Source organism: Trichomycterus rosablanca, chromosome 24 (assembly GCF_030014385.1).
Source record: "Trichomycterus rosablanca isolate fTriRos1 chromosome 24, fTriRos1.hap1, whole genome shotgun sequence".
Taxonomy (NCBI): domain Eukaryota; kingdom Metazoa; phylum Chordata; class Actinopteri; order Siluriformes; family Trichomycteridae; genus Trichomycterus; species Trichomycterus rosablanca.
Genome location: NC_086011.1, coordinates 12,820,936 through 12,842,506, shown reverse-complemented (window position 1 = coordinate 12,842,506; position 21,571 = coordinate 12,820,936). Strand labels below are relative to the sequence as shown.

General features: G+C 39.6%; 2 protein-coding genes across 4 annotated transcripts in view; one reads left to right on the top strand and one right to left on the bottom strand.

The window, feature by feature from the left end:
* utp3 (UTP3 small subunit processome component) overlaps window positions 1-13,644 on the top strand; it is a 44,517-nt gene extending 30,873 nt beyond the window's left edge. For all 3 annotated transcript variants that reach the window (XM_062986210.1, XM_062986211.1, XM_062986212.1), the window contains 12 exons: window positions 116-233; window positions 1,568-1,636; window positions 1,724-1,845; window positions 5,605-5,766; window positions 7,696-7,767; window positions 7,855-7,895; window positions 7,994-8,090; window positions 9,388-9,504; window positions 9,588-9,718; window positions 11,236-11,311; window positions 12,475-12,582; window positions 13,426-13,644. In XM_062986210.1, coding sequence (XP_062842280.1) covers window positions 116-233; window positions 1,568-1,636; window positions 1,724-1,845; window positions 5,605-5,766; window positions 7,696-7,767; window positions 7,855-7,895; window positions 7,994-8,090; window positions 9,388-9,504; window positions 9,588-9,718; window positions 11,236-11,311; window positions 12,475-12,582; window positions 13,426-13,515 — 1,203 coding nt within the window. In that variant the 3' untranslated portion in view covers window positions 13,516-13,644. The remainder of the gene's footprint in view (window positions 1-115; window positions 234-1,567; window positions 1,637-1,723; window positions 1,846-5,604; window positions 5,767-7,695; window positions 7,768-7,854; window positions 7,896-7,993; window positions 8,091-9,387; window positions 9,505-9,587; window positions 9,719-11,235; window positions 11,312-12,474; window positions 12,583-13,425) is intronic.
* A 490-nt stretch (window positions 13,645-14,134) lies between these two features.
* Window positions 14,135-20,641, bottom strand: ppcs (phosphopantothenoylcysteine synthetase). The gene is made up of 4 exons (XM_062986215.1): window positions 20,420-20,641; window positions 18,019-18,549; window positions 17,838-17,941; window positions 14,135-14,827 (listed from the first exon to the last, which is right to left on the bottom strand). The coding sequence occupies exons 2-4, from the start codon at window positions 18,536-18,538 to the stop codon at window positions 14,504-14,506; spliced, it is 948 nt and encodes a 315-aa protein (XP_062842285.1). The 5' UTR covers window positions 18,539-18,549; window positions 20,420-20,641; the 3' UTR covers window positions 14,135-14,503.
* Between the last annotated feature and the right edge of the window lie 930 nt (window positions 20,642-21,571).

The following is a 21,571-nucleotide window of genomic DNA, read 5'->3' as shown; positions in this document are numbered from 1 at the left end:
AACTTAATTTAGACTTTTTATATCCACTGTAAGCTACGTTTCCCCAACGTTGTCAGTAAGTAACTGAGTCAGATTGCTGTGTAGAGATGTTCATGCTCATTAATGTTCTCTTTAGGAAGAGATAATGCCTCTGACACTTGAGGATTCAGATGAAGATGGGGAAAGTGATGATGACAATCAGGATCAAGATGAGACTGACATGGAGAGTGACCTAGAAGGGAAAAGAAATGATGGTAGTTGATTTTGACCCCATCATTTTTGTTTGTGTTTAGGGGGGTTGGGTTTTTTCTTCCTAAAATATCGTGATGCTCTGAGGTATAAAGATATTTATATATATATATGTAGATAATTGGCATATCCCCTGTTACTTTTAAGCACTACACTGACTGACCCTTATGTGTGAAATGTTTGACATATTGTCACATCTGTCCTGTTCCACACCTTGAATGGTTTATCTTCAACATTTTCTCTTTAAGATATTGCAATACATCTGTTAATTCATGGTTCCACTAATGACATACAAATCCCCACACCTTCAGCACTCCTATATCTCCATATAAAAATTATAACACTGTCATACTTCACTATGGAGACCATGTACTTCTCACTGTGTTTTTTCCTCTTGCAACACCATATATTTAGGATGCCATTAGACCACGTATTGGTTCGCCCAATTTAGTCATGTTCAGTTACCCAGTTACGTCCTCCCCAATAGAGACGGCCATACCTAACACACGCCCAGTTTGCCATGTGTGCAGTAACCAACCGGTTCTTTTCACCTGAATGAAGCGGGATTACACAGATATCAGTATTGCATACAGTCACACACTGATCCCCATTATTCCCCGTCTCTGTGCAGGCGTCATCGACCAGCCGGCCGAGGCCACATTTGTGGCAGCTGTTGTGCCCACCCACACTTAGACTTACCCAATCGTGTCTGTGTAGAGCTGAGATTTGAGCTTGAGATCCCAGCAGTTGTGAGTTGTTAGACCTCTGCACCACCCAAGCATCCTGCATTTCACCTCTATGCAGGATGCATCTTACCGAGTGCAAAGAAACAGTCCAGTTTGTGTTACCACAGCTTTTCCCATTTCTATGGGGCATGCTTGGTGATTATCTGCCACTGTTCATAGCAAAACCGCTTATCACTAATATTACTTTTGCTATGGTGTTCCAACATAAAACAGTGATTTGTTAATGTTTTTGTGCTCTTATTTGTGTAACAAAATGATCTTCTCAAGTCTTCAGACAATTCTCAGTGGTGCTGTTGGTAGCATTAAGTGGGTTGGTTAAGCATCACTTTTAATAGTCACTTTTAACAGTAAGTGTATCTTACATGCTAAACAATAAACCATAACCAAAACCAGAAACCTTCAGAATGAAGTAGTTATGTTTACGACTTGGTCCTTTATTCCATTTATAAGCAAATTATTTTCATGGTTAGTATTGATGTGTTTAATTGGTAATTGATAAACCAGACTTGCTGGAACAACTCCAGATAAAGAGATTGTTAAATGTGTTTCAGAGGAGGTGTATTGTATCTAATATTTTGTTTTTGTCTCTGCAGATTTGCCAAATGACATGGCCTGGGGACAACGGAAGAAAATGTACTATGATTCCGATTATACAACAAAAAGTATGAATTTTACACACATGTATACACACAATTAGCTGTACGAGGTTAACTGTAATTATGTGAGATCTTAATGCATTTTATTTGTAGAGGGCAAGTCATTGGAGGAGGTAGAGGCAGAGGACCAGGAAGAAGAGGAGGAAGCCAAAAACATTCAACAACGACTAGCGGCCAACCTGAGTGAGGAAGACTATGATCTTAACCTGCTTCAGGTAAACTTTTAAAAAAATAATTTTGACTTTGAATATACACTATATTGCCAAAAGTATTCACTCACCCATCCAAATCATTGAATTCAATTCAATTCAATCACTTCCATGGCCACAGGTGTATAAAACCAAGCACATAGGCATGCAGACTGCTTCTACAAACATTTGTGAAAGAATGTGTCGCTCTCAAAAGCTCAGTGAATTCCAGCATGGTACCGTGATAGGATGCCACCTGCGCAACAAGTCCAGTCATGAAAATTCCTCACTACTAAATATTCCACAGTCAACAGTCAGTGGTATCATAACAAAGTGGAAGAGATTGGGAACGACAGCAACTCGGCCACAAAGTGTTAGGCCACGTAAAATGACAGAGCGGGGTCAGCGGATGCTGAGGTGCATAGTGCACGGAGGACGCCAACTTTCTGCAGAGTCAATCGCTACAGATTCAAACTTCATGTGGCCTTCAGATTAGCTCAAGAACAGTGTGTAGAGAGCTTCATGGAATGGGTTTCCATGGCCGAGCAGCTGCATCCAAACCTTACATCACCAAGTGCAATGCAAAGCGCCAAATGCAGTGGTGTAAAGCACGCCGCCACTGGACTCTAGAACAGTGGAGACTTGTTCTCTGGAGTGACGAATCACGCTTCTTCGTCTGGCAATCTGATGGACGAGTCTGGGTTTGGTGGTTGCCAGGAGAACAGTATTTGTCTGACTACATTGTACCAAGTGTAAAGTTTGGTGGAGGGGGGATTACGGTGTGGGGTATGGTCCAACATCAGTGTCTGACCTCACAAATGCGCTTCTGGTCAACAATTCCAATTAACACACTCCTAAACTTTGTGGAAAGCCTTCCCAGAAGAGTTGAAGCTGTTATAGCTGCAAAGGGTGGACCAACATCATATATAACCCTATGGATTAAGAATGGGAGTCACTCAAGTTCATATGCGTGTGAATGCAGATGAGCGAATACTTTTGGTAATATAGTGTGTATATATATATACAGGGGTTGGACAAAATAACTGAAACACCTGTCATTTTAGTGTGGGAGGTTTCATGGCTAAATTGGACCAGTCTGGTGGCCAATCTTCATTAATTGCACATTGCACCAGTAAGAGCAGAGTGTAAAGGTTCAATTAGCAGGGTAAGAGCACAGTTTTGCTCAAAATATTGCAATGCACACAACATTATGGGTGACATACCAGAGTTCAAAAGAGGACAAATTGTTGGTGCACGTCTTGCTGGCGCATCTGTGACCAAGACAGCAAGTCTTTGTGATGTATCAAGAGCCACGGTATCCAGGGTAATGTCAGCATACCACCAAGAAGGACAAACCACATCCAACAGGATTAACTGTGGACGCAAGAGGAAGCTGTCTGAAAGGGATGTTCGGGTGCTAACCCGGATTGTATCCAAAAAACATAAAACCACGGCTGCCCAAATCACGGCAGAATTAAATGTGCACCTCAACTCTCCTGTTTCCACCAGAACTGTCCGTCGGGAGCTCCACAGGGTCGATATACACGGCCGGGCTGCTATAGCCAAACCTTTGGTCACTCGTGCCAATGCCAAATGTCGGTTTCAATGGTGCAAGGAGTGCAAATCTTGGGCTGTGGACAATGTGAAACATGTATTGTTCTCTGATGAGTCCACCTTTACTGTTTTCCCCACATCCGGGAGAGTTACGGTGTGGAGAAGCCCCAAAGAAGCGTACCACCCAGACTGTTGCATGCCCAGAGTGAAGCATGGGGGTGGATCAGTGATGGTTTGGGCTGCCATATCATGGCATTCCCTTGGCCCAATACTTGTGCTAGATGGGCACGTCACTGCCAAGGACTACCGAACCATTCTGGAGGACCATGTGCATCCAATGGCGGTGCCGTGTATCAGGATGACAATGCACCAATACACACAGCAAGACTGGTGAAAGATTGGTTTGATGAACATGAAAGTGAAGTTGAACATCTCCCATGGCCTGCACAGTCACCAGATCTAAATATTATTGAGCCACTTTGGGGTGTTTTGGAGAAGCGAGTCAGGAAACGTTTTCCTCCACCAGCATCACGTAGTGACCTGGCCACTATCCTGCAAGAAGAATGGCTTAAAATCCCTCTGACCACTGTGCAGGACTTGTATATGTCATTTCCAAGACGAATTGACGCTGTATTGGCCGCAAAAGGAGGCCCTACACCATACTAATAAATTATTGTGGTCTAAAACCAGGTGTTTCAGTTATTTTGTCCAACCCCTGTATATATATATATATATATATATATATATATATATATATATATATATATATATATATATATATATATATATATATATATATATATATATATATATATACACACACATACATACATACATACATACTGTATATATATATATATATATATGTATATATATATATATATATATGTATATATATATATATATATATATATATATATATATATATATATATATATATATTAGGGCTGTCGAAGTTAACGCGATAATAACGCATTAACGCGACCTCAATTTAACGCGATTAAAAAAATTAGTGCCATTAACGCAAATTCTAGTTCATGTTGACACTTGACTGGTAGAACAAACGTTTTAATGTCGGACTTGCCACCGTTTTTCATTTGCGGTTTGTTAACATAATGTAACCGATCGTGGTAGTGATGCACTTGCATAATAAAGAAATAAATACACGCTATATTCACAAGTTGTCGGGAGCAGAACACTTTATTACACTTAATTAACTTCTTCTTCTGTACCGAATACCGGAAAGCTGAGTCGAGCACGTTAGTTCATAAACTATGGAAGCCCCAAAGGGTCAAAACACACTCACTTCGTGTAGAAACGTCCATCAAACCATCGTCACGATACAACCACAGACAAGTCTGATACAATAACTACGCCTTATCCCACCTAAAGCACCGCTGATCTACAATGTTTGCTGATGGAGAAATTCTAACCTACAATCTGACATTTACTGCCTAGTATGTGAGTGAATAAAACTCCCTTACAGTTTTCTCTTGTCCCAGCAGTTTTTAACATAAGTACATTTAGCATAAAATGTGTTCACCATTTTAATTGTAACATTTCACTTAAAAATCCTTGTTTTCTATAACATTTACACAGATTTTTTTTAATGCGATTAATCGCGATTAACTATATGAAATTCTGAGATTAATCGCGATTAAAAATTTTAATCGTTTGACAGCCCTAATATATATATATATATATATGTAGATATATATATAGATATATATATAGATATGTGAACTCGTATTAGCACTACAAATAATTGGTTAATTGGAACTGTGATAGATGGTTTTGGCTGTATTATCCACCCCAGTACTCAGTCGCATATAGCTCCCAGATTTGCTGAATGGCATTTTTACTTTTACACTGGTACTGACTTGGTACAGATAACTGTTAAATGATATTGGTATTTACTATGACACTTTGATGTTATAACACATCTAATGAGAATGTTAATATTAATCTATATGAGATATTAGTATTATAATAAACTGTTCTGAGATCTGTAAGTGTTGTCAGATGTCTACAGCCATTCACTCTACCAATTGAAAGATTTGTTGTTGTAGTTATCTAGTTTTCTAAGGCAGCTGTATCATGATGTATTCTATATCCTGTACTGTGAATCAGTTACCTAGTATGTTTTTGTGATATTGTTTTTGAGAGTATTTGACCTGATAGTAGCACACAATGTAGTGCAGAATGGGCAGTATAATCCCTGTGGTGTTTTAGGAGTTTGCAACAGAAGCTGAATTTAAGACGACTGAAAAATCTGCTGAGAAGGAGCAGAGGATTGTAAAAGACCTGCAGACGATGTCACAGAAAGAGAAACTCAAACTGCTTAAGAAAGAGAGTCCAGAGTTAATGGAGCTCATCCAGGACTTTAAGGCTAAGGTACTGTTAAAGCTAAATTTGTAGTGTAGTAAAAGTTGGGACATTGATAAATGGTTGGTAAATGACTTGTTGATTTTTGTGAAATTTTAATTTGATTGGATTGAGGGTGGTACGGTGGCTAAGTGGGTAGCACTGTCGCCTCACAGCAAGAAGGTCCTGGGTTCGAACCCCAGGTGGGGTGGTCCGGGTCCTTTCTGTGTGGAGTTTGCATGTTCTCCCCGTGTCTGCGTGGGAGCTCCGGTTTCCTCCCACAGTCCAAAGACATGCAAGTGAGGTGAATTGAAGATACTAAATTGTCCATGACTGTGTTCGATATAACCTTGTGAACCGATGAATAACTACCGTTCCTGTCATGAATGTAACCAAAGTGTAAAACATGATGTTAAAATCCTAATAAACAAACATTTGATTGGATTGTGAAATAGGACAAATTAGAGTGAAACATTTATCGAATAATTGTTACATTAATTTGAAATATTCCTCTGTAAACAGGTGGATTAGTAGCAGGTAAGGGTATCATGCTTGGCTGAAGAGGGAGAATCCACCAAAGGCTCAGTCATGGTCATGGAGAGACATAACATGGTTCACCACTTTGTGCCAACGTTTATAAGAGAATTGTCAATTAGTAAAACAACAGCATTTGCCACAATGCAAGATTGCAAATACTTTAGGTCTTTCATCATCTACCGTACATAATAGTGTGAAAAGATTCATGGAATCTGGAGAAATCTCAAGGCCAGAAACCACTGTTAAAAATGTGTGAACTCTCAGACAGCACTGCATGAGATGCCACATGGGCTTGGGAGAATCATCGTCACTTAACACAGTCCATCACTGCATCAAGTAATGCAACCTGAAAATCTATTATGCAAAAGAAAAAGCCACCAAGATCTCTGACCCTGAGCTAATCTCAGTTGGACCAAAAAGACTGCTGTGATGAGATGACTCCATGTTTCAACTTTTTGAGGAAAAATGGATGACGAGTTCTTTTATGCCAAAAACAAAAAGAACCATTATGAGCAAAACCCTCAACATCTCATGGTATGAGGCTGTCACACTGCCTATAGCATGGATGACCTGTCTATGTGCAAAGGTAACACCTAATGAAAGGAGAAAATCCCCCGACATTTCAAATGTCAAAGACCTACTACAATAAAATAGACTGCCCCAAATACACCAAGGAAAGACACATGCCTGAAACACATGCCATGAAAGAAACTCTTATACAATACAACACAAGAACAGTATTAACCTGCCTTGCAGCCATAAAAATGAAAATAAATGGACTGAAATACGAGAAAATAAACAGACAGTAACACAATACCTGTTTCTGCAATTAAATAACACATATGTGTTAAACATGATGTTAAAACCCAATTAAATAAATAAATGTGTGAAGGTACCAGTGGTACCAGAAGGTACTTGGTTATTTCAGCAAGACAGTGCCAGACCTACAACAATGCCAGGCCTACAACATTGTAGCTTTGTGGACACAGAGTGTTTGTGCTTCACTGGTCTGCCTGCAGTTTTAGATCTGTCTATATCAGGCAACGGTGACCATTGACTATTAAGCTGCTAAAGTCTTGCAAAACTGCTACAATTAATATGCTTAGTTCTAAACCCATTAAAAAGTGTAATAATAGAAAAGGTGATGCATTTGTCCCAACTTAATTTTTGCAGGTATCAAATTTGAAATGTGTTTAGATTTATCAAAGTACAATTAAGTTGTCAGTGAAAACATTAGATTTATTTTTACTTTGCTTAGTTAAATAAAGGTTCATGAGGATCGACAAATCAAGTCTTGTTTTTATTGAATTTTATAAAATGTCCCAGCCTTTGTGGAAATGGGGTTTGTTAGTTAAATCTTAAGTACGTAGCTCTGTAGGTTAATAAAGACTTTTTTTTTTTTAATCTTTTTTGTGTACATAGCTGACAGAACTGAGAGATGCGATTCAGCCATTAGTGCAGATGGTAAAAGATGGACAGATTCCACCTGGAAAGGTGAGCTGATACCCTAAGAAAATGTTACACCTATAGTGTAAGTATAATCTCTTATTATACTTATCATACATCTTTTTATTTACATAGGGAGCAGATTACCTTATAACCAAGCAGCAACTTTATCTCAAGTAAGTTTGCTGTTTTTTATATCTGTTTACTACTACAGTATTATTGTAAAATTAGCAGGTTTGTCCTGAGACATAACTGGTTTTCTTTTTTCCTCCAGCTATTGCACAAACATAAGTTTTTACTTGGTTCTAAAAGCCAAGCGAATTCCAGCACATAATCATCCAGTGATTGAAAGATTATTAACCTACCGAAACGTAAGTACACATTTGTTGACATGTAAGATTGGCTTTATTGGGTTTACCTTTACATTGCTTATGGTGTGAAATTAAAATGATTCACTGCTTAATCTAACATGAAGGATCTTCAAAAAGTTTCCACACTTTTATATTTTCGTTGGAAACGGTGAGGGTGGGAGGAGTAGTAATTGGTCGTGTCTGAGAGACAGAGAGAGCTTAAAGTCTGGATTTAGTGCCATCTGATTTGCACCTTTCTGGACGCTCAAAGAAGCCTTCAAAGAAAAGAGATGCTGTGAAAGCAGTGGTGCATCAGTTGCTCAACCAAAAAAAAAATTTGCTGATGGCATTAAAAACTTGGTATGATACTGTGGCATTTTACATTGGGGTCAATTGCATCGTTGCTTAACATTGCTTATTTACATAGAGGTCTTATCCCAAAAATAGGCATATAGGCATTTTATTAAGAATTGTAGCAGTATGTAAGCCATCACAGTACAGTGCAAATTGTAAATATCTCATTTTTGACCTGTATTTCAAATGTGGCACTATAAATGCAATACAGATCATAATGAAATTACAGTATGGCAGAATATAAGGGGTAATTATTAAAAGATTATGTTGCTTTTTAAAATAAATAGCACTGGAAATTATTTTAACCGATAATGACTCTCCTTAGTCAGTGGTAACCATTAGCTTAGTCACATCAAAATCTAAAAAACAGTTTCATGGCATAAAAAAAGCTTTATTTTATTTATTTTACTGAAAACTGTTTTTTAGATTTTGATGTGACTAAGCTAATAGTAATCATGCTGTAGTAATCATGGCAGTAATGTAGAAAAGTATTAATTAACTTTTTGGGTGGTTATTGGTTAATCATTAACATCTCTAAATGGCACTCATGTCACCCTCCTGCAGAAAGTGTTGCAAGGCTAAACTTTAGTGAAATACGTCTAATTAGTCCAGAGGTACTTGTAAGGAATTTGGGAGCAATGATATAGAAACACTCCAGGACGCTTTAAACAAAACTGGAAACCAAATACATTATGAACTACGTTTGAAAAATCCAGGTCTGGGAGGAGATCCACCAGAACACCATGCATTATCTCATCAGGACTCATCAGGATTATGAATTACTGTGATGAAATTCACACAAATTGGATCAACCTGTAATCTATTTTTACTGTGATTTTTAATCCAGGCATCAGTGGGTTAATGATATTGGTTTACATTAAGTGCTGTTATTTTATTCTCAACATATTACACAATTCAAATCAATAAAGATTTTCAAGATTTTTTTTTTTTTTTGCTTTTGTAGTTAATAAACAAACTAGGACCCATCGACTCCAAATTGGAACCTCAACTGCAACAACTGCTGTCTGGAAACCAGGACGAAAGAACAACCAAAAGAGAGAAAGAGGTCAACACGACTAGAGTAAGGAGTTTCCATTTTCTCTTAGAATGCAAGGCATAACTGTGATGTCAACAATTGAGTTTCTTATGAATTAATCCCTGTAGACATCAGAAGAAAGAGATATGGAAGTAGCAGAAGAGTCGGATTTGGATGAAGAAGCTGCCCTGCTCTTCTACAAAGGCATTGAGGAAAGGCTTAAACGCAAGAGAAAGAACAAGAAGCTGCCGGACAATGGGTGAGTGGTTACACTGGCTATCTACACTGATCAGCCATAACATTAAAATCACCTCCTTGTTTCTACACTCACTGTCCATTTTATCAGCTCTACTTACCATATAGAAGCACTTTGGCTGGATATTTTTGGTTGGTGGACTATTCTCAGTCCAGCAGTGACAGTGATGTGTTTACAAACTTCCAGCAGCGCTGCTGTGTCTTATCCACTCATACCAGCACAACACAGACTAACACACCACCAAGTCAAGTCAAGTCAACTTTATTTATATAGCGCTTTTCACAATAGACATTGTCTCAAAGCAGCTTTACAAAATCCAGGACCAACAGATACAAAAACCCCTGTTGAGCAAGCCGAGGGCGACTGTGGCAAGGAAAAACTCCCTGAAAATTACAGGAAGAAACCTTGAGAGGAACCAGACTCAGCAGGGCCCATCCTTCTTGGGTGGTCTGGAGGATACTTTAAATAAATAGGATTTACACAAATCATACAAACACAGAATTAAATGAACTAAAAGTTATAACTGGCAGTAAATAAATAAATAAATAATAATAGAGTTGTTATTTGGTCTAGTCTTTAATAAAGTCTGTAGTTAGTTCTTGTCATTCTTGGTGCAATTACTCCAGACCCGTCACATCCGGCAGAAGCAGCATTGTTGGCACTGCAGTCTCGACTTTAATCCTTAACCTCGGCGGGTAAACAGGTTTCCATCAGAATGCCCTTGGGGTAAAACAACAGAGAATGTAGTTAATAATGTACAATGCTAATTAAGTAAAACAGTTTTACATAGAGTTTTAGACTCTGGCAGCCCTAATTATTACAGCATAACTAAAAGGGAGAGCGAGCAGGTAACAAGGTCATGAAGGCTTTCATAGGACATCAGCGTCCACCTCCCCTACCCAAACCTGAGTGATCGGACAGGAGAGGCAGAACGACAGCAACCCCTGATCACCACAAGTTTCTATGACCAAGAACCCCCAAGCTCTGCACCTTTGTCTATACTAATCAAAAGCCTGAGAAAATAAATATGTTTTCAGTCTGGACTTAAACATTGAGACTGTGTCCGAATCCCGAACAGAGGCAGGAAGATTATTCCAAAGTTGTGGAGCTTTGTAAGAAAATGCTCTTCCACCAGCCGTGATCTTTTTAATTCTAGGAACTATGAGTAACCCTGCATCTTGTGAGCGAAGTGGACGCGCTGGGTTGTAGTGATTAATAAGCTCGCTCAGACACCACCACCATGTCAGTGTCACTGCAGTGCTGAGAATGATCCACCACCCAAATAATACCTGCTCTGTAGTGGTCCTGTGGGGGTCCTGACCATTGAAGAACAGCATGAAAGCATGCAGAGAAACAGATGGACTACAGTCAGTAATTGTATATACCTATATGGTAAATGGAGCTGATGAAATGGACAGTGAGTGTAGAAACAAGGAGGTGGTTTTAATGTTATGGCTGATCGGTGTATTTTGTGTTATGAACTGTAGACATTTGCTGACCTACTGTGGCTCTGTCTGTAGGTTGGCGGAGCAAAAAGAGGATGAGGAAGAGGAAGCCGAGATGGATGGAGATGGAAAAAGAGGCATTACTTACCAGGTACAGTGGAACAGATTGGTACTTGTAAACATTTATGACTGGTTTGGGAAGACTTCTGAAACAAACGTGGTAAAGCCTAGGATGGGCAGGGGTAGCTCAGTGGTTAAGGTACAGGACTAGTAATCAGAAAGTTGCTGGTTCAAGCCTCACATCTGCCAACTTGCCACTGTTGGGCCCTCAATCGCCTGCAATGTATACAGTCTCAACTGTAAGTCGCTTTGGATAAAGGTATCTGCTATATGCTGAAAATGTAAATGTTCATGGTCTATCAGAAGTGTGGGAGGTACTTTGTTTATTGATCAAGGGAGTGGGAAGCAAACAGCCAGTGGTAATAAGTAAAGACACACATTATGTCTGCACACATTAAAGGGAATTAATGGGCTTTGTGTATATACTAAAAGTTGAATATTGTGCCCAGGTGGCGCTGCGGGATATTCCGCTAGCACACCAGTGCCGAGGTTCTGAACTCCTCGGTTCGAAACTCGGCATTGCCACCAGTCAGCTGGGTGCCATCTAGCAGGCATACATGTTGACATGGTGTAAGGACCCTGACTGGCAGATAGAGAGGCGCCTGTGCAGAGTGCATAGGTGAAAAAGGGTTCTGCTAAGGGCTGTGCGCGGGTCGGAGCAGGCGTGAGCAGCAATATACCCACCTCGACTGCAATCGGGGATCCCCCAGCAGCGGAAGACAAATTGACTACGCTAAAATTGGGTGGTGTACTAGTCCACCATGGCAGAAACCCAAACGTAAGTCTCAGAACAATTGGCTGTGTCACGGAAGGAATGTGGAAACCTCATTGCCAGTGCAACAGTGACTGCTAATGTCTATCGAGGCGCTGGCACAAGCAGTAAGAGCCTGTTCATTGGTACATGTTAAAAGCTTCACAGTCAGAAGGCATGTGCTCTTTTGTGGCACCCTGCTCAGGGTGGGTGCTGTGCACGAGGCAGTGAACTTGCAATATAGTTCCAACACAGCCAAACTAATACATCCAAAGAACAACTGTAAGGGTGGGTGGATGCTGCTTTACTATAATAGTCTGTGTATCATTGCATCTGTCAGGAACCCAGAGACCAATTCATAGCTTTTTGTCATTTGCCCTTACTGTTCAGTAAATGTAGCTATCATAACTATCAATACTTGATCTTTTTTTTTATTTTTTTAGATGGCCAAGAACAAAGGACTCACACCGAAGAGGAAGAAGATTGATCGCAATCCCAGAGTCAAACACAGAGAGAAGTTCAGGCGTGCCAAGATTCGCAGGAAGGGTCAGGTATGTGTTACAGCTCCTGGTGAAAGCATTCAAAATCCTAATAATCTTTGGCACTTGTGTGGCGCAGCGGAAAAACACACTAGCCCACCAGTGCTGACGTCTCGAGCTCGCGAGTTCGAATCTCAGCTATGATAACGGCTGGCTGGGCACCTACATGGATACTGATTTATTATTAAAGCCCAAAGCTCTACCCTCTACTGCTGCTTCAGAAATGCACTGAATGCAAAGGCAGGAATACAATGGTGCAAATCCATCACAGTGCTTCAACCCCCAGCAACCCCACCCACCCAGACATAGCCAGTCATGTCTGCATAGACACCCAGCAGGCTGATCTCAGCGATGGTGGGTTAGCATAATAGACCTCTGTGTTACTCTTAGAACTTACAGCACCGGGTGAAAGAATTCAAAATCTTAATAATCTAGGGTGCTTGGGTTGCACAGCGGAAAAACACACTAGCCCACCAGTGCTGACATCTCAAGCTTGTAAGTTTGAATCTCAGTTCTGATAATGGCTGGCCGGGCAACTACACGGACACTGATTGGCTAGTTCGAGGGAGGGCTGTAAGGATTCATCATAACTGGCTTATCGATTGGTGCCTGTACAATAAGACGGGGGATAATGGAGATCGATGCGGGACTGTCCATGCACGATACAGATCCCCATATGAGGTGAAAAGAAGCAGCACCGCACACATGTCGGAGGGGGCGAGTGACAGTTGCGACTCTTCTAAATTAGAAGTGGAGGTCCGCTATATGTATAGGGATTTACTTTTATGACAGCAATAATAAAATGTATGTGTTTAATTTAATCTGTATCTTTGACATGTTTATCTTTCATATCAGGTTCATGAAGTTCGGCGTGAGGAAACAAGATACAGTGGAGAGCTGTCCGGTATTCGTGCTGGAGTTAAGAAAGGCATCAAACTCAAGTGACGAGTGTAGTTACAGCAAACGATTAAACTGCCTGTGTATTATTAATCTTGATGTTAGTTCAGATGTTTATTTAGTACAAATTTGTTACTGGATACATCACAATTAAATAAAAATACTTCTGTGACCTGGTTAATTTGTAAATTCTGTAGGCTAAATGTTTTTATGCAGTATAAAATACCTTAAGGACAGACTACTAGGACCGTCACACTGCTTGAAATAACAATCAGCAGCAGGATATTCCGCTAGCACACCATCACCGAGATTATGAACTCCTCGGCTCAAAACTCGCCGTTGCCACCAGTCGGCTGGGTGCCATCTAGCAGGCATAATTGGCAGTGCCTGCAGGGAGGGATGACCGGACTGTGTGGGCGGGTCTTCAAAACGCTGTGTAAGGACCCTGATTGGCGGATAGAAGCGCCTGCGCAGAGTGCATGGGTGGAAAAGGTTCCGTTAAGGGCTGTGTGTGTGTCGGAGGAGGCGTGAGCAGCAATATACCCACCTCGACTGCATGAATCGGGGATCCTCAGCAGCGGAAGACAAATTGACTACACTAAATTGGGAGAAAAATGCATCAAATATAATAATAATAATAAAAAGAAATAACAATCAGCATAGAAAATTTGTTATTTTTAAATTTTATTAGGATTTTTAACATGTTTTACACACTTTGGTTACACATTGGGATCTGAGCCACCGTGCCGCGGACAATTAAAATGGTATTTTCTGTATGCCAAAGCTGGTTTGTTAAATTACTTTGTAGGAAAATGAATGCTTAGGAATGTTTGAATCATGGTAAAGGCTGAGATTTAACTATAACTAACACTGCCATCCTGCTGAAATGGCTAAAATTAATTTTAATTGTGCTGTGAATGACCAGTATTAAAAAAGCCACTGTTTTGAACTCTTGGAATCTAGAATCTGCTACATACACATAGAGCCATAGGTAAATTATTATTAATTAAGTAAAAAGTCTTAAGAAAGCCAACATTTAACCTTGTTGGTTAATGAACTCAGTGTGTGCAGCTGACAGAATAGTTATGATCTTTTCTTCAATTTCAACATCTCTCTGTACCTCCTCATCTGTAAGAATCAGTTCTTCTTGGGTGTCCTTAGTCACAATAACTACGTAACCACGACGTGTGTCCAGGACATTTGCCACGACCACTTGGTGCTTGTAGGTGTCCAAGGCTCGACGAGCTCTCTCTAGGAGGATGGACGGATCAGTTTCCAGCTTAAATGAAATGACAAAGGCTTGTGGGGCCCAGTCTTTCACAAGTGGTTTGAGCATCTTGGGTACCATTTTCATGCTTATCTGTAATACAAAATAGGCTACAATGACTGGTCATGCATTTGAATAGAAAACTAAGGTGATTCTACAACCCCAAATCAGAAAAAAATTGGGATGGCAGGGAAAAAGCAAATAATAATAAAAAAAACAGAGTTTCTTACATTTACTTTGACTTATTTTATTGCAGACAGGATAAACCTGAGATATTTCATGTTTTATCTGTTCAACTTCATTTCATTTATTAATAAACATCCATTCCTACATTTCAGGCCTGCAACACATTCCAAGAAAAGTTGTGACAGTAAAGCATTTACCCATTTGTAATGTTGCCATTCCTTTTCACCACACTTAAAAAACGTTTTGGCACCGAGGAGACCAAGTGATTTAGTGTTTCAGCTTTTATTTTGTCTCATTCTTCCTGCAAAAACTTAAGATGTGCAACAGTATGGGGTCGTCGTTGTCGCATTTTTCGTTTCAAAATTCTCCACACATTCTCTATTGGGGACAGGTCAGGACTGCAGGCCAGTCCAGTACCCGTACCCTCTTCTTCTGCAGCCATGCCTTTGTAATGTGTGCAGCATGTGGTTTTGCACTGTCTTGCTGAAAAACGCATTGACGTCCCTGGAAAAGATGATGTCAGCACATGTTGCTCTAAGATCTTAAGAAGTGTAAATTACCTTTGCCAGGAATGGAGGTATATTAACAAATGAAATGAAGTTGAGCAGACAAAACATGAAATATCTTGGGTTCAAACTGTCTGCAATCAAATACAAGTCAAAGTAAATGTAAAAAAAACACAGCATTTTTATTTTATTAGCATTTTCCATACTGTCCCAACTTTGGGGTTTCTTTCTGATTTGGGGTTGTACTACACTGCACTCAGGGTTGAGTAGTAACAAAAAGTATTTGTACTTGGTACAAGATACACTTCGAAAGGCAGTAATCACAATACGTTATTTTTTAATTCCAGCAATGTATGCTATTTATCAAGTTATTTGCCCAGTAGTGCTTAACACAGGGGGCCCAGATGCATGGTTTTCTTTCAAAGTGTGTGGTTAGATGTGAGGTTAAATGTTTTGCATACATTAGATGCATTTTAAATTTATAATAAATCAACAACCTGCAGGATAAAATTTGGTCTCACTCTCATTGCTCTCATGTTTTAGATAATTAGCCTGATAATTTATGACATGTAAACAGTGGAATCAGAAAGTACTGTATTCAGAGGCATTGACGGTTTCCACACTTTTAAGTTGTGGATTTCATTCTGAATGGATATAACTAGTCATTTAACCCATCAATGTAATCCTGCATGGATGGAGTAAAACATGGTTGTATCATTTTCCCAAAAGACTAAATTAAAAGTTTTATTTAATAGAAGGATTCAGATCTTTTAATACTTTGTATAAGCCATTTGTTAGCCATTACAGTTTCAAGTCTTTCTAAATATGCATCTACAAGATTTGCACACCTGAATCTGTCCGGTTCTTCACAGCAGATCTTCTCCAACTCAATCAAACTAGAGATTATAAGTCTGTGAACTGCCTTTTACAGGTCTGTCCACAGAAGTTTTATGGGGTTCAGATGTTTTAAGGACATTCAGAGACCTGCCCCAAAGCCACTGCAGTGTTTCTTACTGCTGCACAGGACTTTTGGAACTCTTTATTTATTTATTAGAATTTTTAACATCATGTTTTACACTTTGGTTACATTCATGACAGAACAGGTAATTACTTGTTACACAAGATTCATCAGTTCACAAGTTCAAGGCAAGCACAGTCATGGACAATTCTGTATCTCCAATTCACCTCACTTGCATGTCTTTGGACTGTGGGAGGAAACCGGAGCTCCGGGAGGAAACCCACGAAGACACGGGGAGAACATGCAAATTCCACACAGAAAGGACCCGGACCGCTCCACCTGGAGATCGAACCCAGGACCTTCTTGCTGCGAGGCGACAGCGCTACCCACCAACCACCGTGCCACCCGTGGAACTCTTTGAACATGACCACTAAGTTCATTCTTACTTCCCTGACAAAGGCCCCAGATGCCGATCTTTAGAAAAGTAAAAAATTGATCCAATGCTTTTCTATTTAAAAATCACTGAGGCCACGGTGTTCCTGTGACAACTATGTCATTTCACATGGTCAATTCGACCATGGAGATCCACAGACAGTTTCTTTGAGTTCATGGCTTGGTTTTGGTCCTGGTGATGCATTGCAAATTGTGAACCTTTATAAAACCTGGAAATTTATGGAACATAGCCACAGCAATTTAATGAAAGGGAAATTAGATTTCAGCATGATCTGAGTACTTTGTAAATCCACTGTATTAACAGGATCATTTTAGGAAATTAGTAAAAATGTCTAAACAAATCAGTTTGCTGCTATTAAATCATTACTAGGTTGCTTTGTCCACTGAGACCTTTTAAACCTTTAAAGCTAAAAAAAAAAATACCCATTGCCAACACAATGGTTAAGTGATGTAGGGAATTGTACTCAATCTGCTACAGACGTATTTGTACTTTTTAAATAACATTATACATATAACGCCTCACAGCAAGAAGGTCCTGGGTTTGATCCCAAGGCAGAGTGGCCCAGGTCCTTTCTGTGCGGTGTTTGCATGTTCTCCCTGTCTCTGCATTGGTTTCCTCCGGGAGCTCTGGTTTCCTCCCACAGTCCAAAAACATGCAGTCAGGTTAATTGGAGACACTGAATTGCCCTATAGGTGAATGGGTGTGTGTATGTGTGTGTGCCCTGCGACACACACACACACACACACACACACACACACACACACACACACTGTGTGCCTTGCCCCCTTAACCTGCGACCCTAATTGGATAAGAGGTGAAGACAGTAAGTGAGTGAGTGTTTATGAAACTGAATAATCTGTTGCAAAGACATCTACTACTTTAATTGAGAAAATTTGCTTAGCACATAAATGAATTTCTATACTATTCCACTTACATTTGGGACAAGTATTTGTACAAGTATGTATCTATAAATAGTTTAAAAAATAGGTAATCATGTACCTGTAGAGGCCCATTGGAGGACTGGATTTTGTGCTCTGGCATTTCAGATGCAGGGATGTAAAAATCAGAAACTGCTGCAGCCAAATAAAACATGGCATTGGAGCCTAAAAGAAACACAATACAGCTTAAACATTGAACACACAATATGTTAAAGTGTGTTACAAATTGAGCAGTTTTTTACCTGTTGAACTGAGAGCTTGTGCTGCTGCTTTGAGAAGGTGAAGATATTCTGATAAGGTGTTAAACTCCACTGGTAGAAGTAACCCCTCCGCTTTTACTGCCTGGTACTGTTTCACTACCTCTGTGATGTTGGGTAACGCCTTCTGATCCACTTGGAGCAGACCAGTGCCATCCCTGGCGGTCTCAAATGTAAGACAGTCCAGCAAATTGACCCCCGTATACTGGCGTGTGTACGGGTAGAGAGAGCGATGTCTGTGTAGAAAAATCACAGCATATCCAGAGTTGAGAAAGTATTCAGCAGAGGAGGCCCCTCTCCGACCACTGCTAAAGTTGTCCAGAAAGCGCACTGTCCTGGACTCAAGAGGGACCTTGGTGCCTCCTGAGGTGATTAGGACGACCCTACGTCCAGCAGCCCCATGCTGCTTTGCAAACGAAGCCATCACATTCTTGACCTCCTCTACGTGAGAGGGGACGGCAAACTCCTCACCCAGGCTGCCTGCTGCAGGGTCTGAACTCGCCATCGCAGGAAAACCTGCAGCATATTGAATGACATTAAAATCAAAGGAAGTTAACACTTAATGAAAATTCAAGTAAAGTAACAACTGGGGAATTTGATAATGTTACCCATTTATTTCTAAATTGGTCAAGTTGAGCAGTGGTCAAGTTGTACAGTGGAGTTTGCACACTAAGGGTAATTGTACAATACTTAAACATTAAATAAACAATAAAAATTGTATTTATTGCAACTGTTTTACATGTACTGATTGCATCATATATTGTGTCATTTTGTGGGGCTGAGCAAAGCTTATAGTACTCAAAACCTTCATTATATACATGGTGAAATTAAAACATGTTATATTCTATGTACTTATGACAGTAGAATAAGCCACAGTCATACAAAAAAACATACCGTGGGAATTTCACGGGGAATACCGTGATACAAATTTTTGGTCATATCGCCCAGCCCTACTACATTTCTACTACAAAAGTAGCTAAACGTGACAGTCACCATTTAAAACAACGTTAGTGTCTTGTGCATTCCTGTCAGTTAGTCACGGTTTAAAGATTTCTCCTTTAACTTTTCTTGTAACATTAAAGCTCACAAATCCCAGCAAATGGTAAAAATAAAACAACCTTTAAACTTTGTGCCAGCTCACTCAAAATGTAAACAGTTGTAAACAAAGCCACACTTATGTGGCAGACATCGCCATGATCTCATAATACAGCAAATGATCCTGAACACTATTATTTGTTAAGAAAGGTTAAAATAAAAAACTGCTTATGATTTAATTGGAGTAATGTATCATTTAGCAGCATTAAAAGTTAATTCTTCATATTCATCTTCTTCTATTTTGGAAGGTTTTTGAAACCATGTATGTTAAGTGTTTGACTTTGAACTCAAACTAAATCATGTGTAAGTACCTGTCCTGTCATGAATTTAACCAAAGTGTGAAACATGATGTCAAAATCCTAATAAACACACAAGTACATAATAATAGTATAGTCATTTTGTGGGGCCAAGCAAAGCTTATAGTACTCAAAACCTTCATCATATACATGGTGAAATTAAAACATGTTATATTCTATGTACTTATGACAGTAGAATAAGCCACAGTCATACAAAAAAACATACCGTGATATACCGTCAAACCGTCAGAATACCGTGATACAAATTTTTGGTCATACCGCCCAGCCCTACTACATTGCTACTACAAAAGTAGCTAAACGTGACAGTCACCATTCAAAACAACATAAGTGTCTTGTGCACTGCTGTCAGTCACGGTTTAAAGCTTTCTCCTTTAACTTTTTGTTACATTAAAGCTCAAAAATTCCAGCAAATATTAACAATAAAACAACCTTTAAACTCTCAGTGCCAGCTCACTCAAAATGTAAACAGTTGTAAACAAAGCCACACTTATGTAGCAGACATGGCCAGTTTATATCGCCATATTCATAATACAGTAATGAGCTTAAACACTATTGTTCATTTATTTTGTTAAAATTACTTAAAAACCACCAGCGTTTTAGTTTAAATGGTTGACTTGATTTTACCAGGTTTATTAATGCTTCATATAGTTACCTCACAATATAGAAAGTGTTCAGTACTGACATTAAGTAAATAACGAAGCAGTAATACACAGTGCGGCCAGTATATTTACATTTTACATTTACATTTATATTTTCAGCATTTAGCAGACGCTTTTATCCAAAGCGACTTACACAATGAGCTGAACACAATGAGCAATTGAGGGTTAAGGGCCTTGCTCAGGGACCCAACAGTGGCAACTTGGTGGTGGCGGGGCTTGAACCGTCAACCTTCTGTTTACTAGTCCAGTTCCTTAACCACTGAGCTATCACTGCCCTATATGTGTATAAATATAGATATACATAATAAAGCTTACTTTGTTAACCACTGCGTTACTGGATCAGCACAAGGTGTACAAACAAAATATAACAACACTACATAAAAATAAAATCAACTTGAATTTAAAAGGTGACCGCAGCACAGTTTCCGCCTGTACTAGCACACAGGCCAAGTTCCAACTGTGCCGATTCGTTCGTTGTGAACCGACACATGTTCAAAATAAAAGTTCGTTCTTTATATTCTTCTTATAAAACGGATAGTTCCGGTCCTAAAATCTGATTGGCTGAGCCGCGTTCGAAGCCGTTGTAAAATCCCCGATAAACGCACACCTAGGACCACCTCACATCATTCCATATTAATACGCCACTGAATAGAAAAAATTTATGTTATTTTCGCCCTCACGTTGCCTAGCAACACTGTTAATCGGATTACCTTGCGTCGCGGAAGAATGCTTTATTGTAAGTTTATACACAATAAATAAATTTATGATTAAACATTGTTGTATTTATTATATTTTATGTTGACCGCCGTTTTATAAAAGCAATAAGCCACTCGAGACCGTACATTACTGTTACGATTTTAGCACGGGGAGAAGAAACGTCATCCCCATGCTAAAATCACAGTAACGTACGGCCTCTCGTGGCTTATTGCTTTATTCTTCTGCACTGCCTGCCCAAAAAAAGGTCACCACCTGGATTTAAATAAGCAAATAGGTAAGAGCCTCCCATTGGATAATTAGTGCATGGGTGATTATGTTTCAGCAGGCAACAAGTTATTTAACCCTAACTGATGCAGTGAGTAGCTTCTCATTTGTTAAACGACCATGTCGAAAGACACATCCTGTGGTCGTGGAAAAGATGTTCATCTGTTTCAGAAGGGTCAAATTATTGGCAAGCATCAAGCAGAGAAAACATCTAAGGAGAAGCTGAAACAACTAAAATCAGGTTAAGAACTGTCCAACGCATTATTAAAAAGTGGAAGGACAGTGGGGAAACATCATCTTCGAGGAAGGATTGTGGTCGGACAAAAATCTTTAATGATCTTAAATGAAATCATTGAAAAACTACAGTAGAACTCAGGGATATGTTTAATAGTGAAAGTAAGAGCATTTCCACACACACAATGCGAAGGGAACTCAAGGGATTGGGACTAAACAGCTGTGTAGCCTTGAGAAAACCATTTGTCAGTG

What these genes read in the sequence shown, in the direction of transcription:
- ppcs (XM_062986215.1), bottom strand. Translation starts at nt 18,538, where the DNA reads ATGGCGAGTTCAGACCCTGCAGCAGGCAGCCTGGGTGAGGAGTTTGCC. An exon ending in ACAAGCTCTCAGTTCAACAG is followed by an intron (nt 17,942 to 18,018) that starts GTAAAAAACTGC and finishes TGTTTCTTTTAG; the next exon opens with GCTCCAATGCCATGTTTTAT. An exon ending in CCTCCAATGGGCCTCTACAG is followed by an intron (nt 14,828 to 17,837) that starts GTACATGATTAC and finishes TTTGTATTACAG; the next exon opens with ATAAGCATGAAAATGGTACC.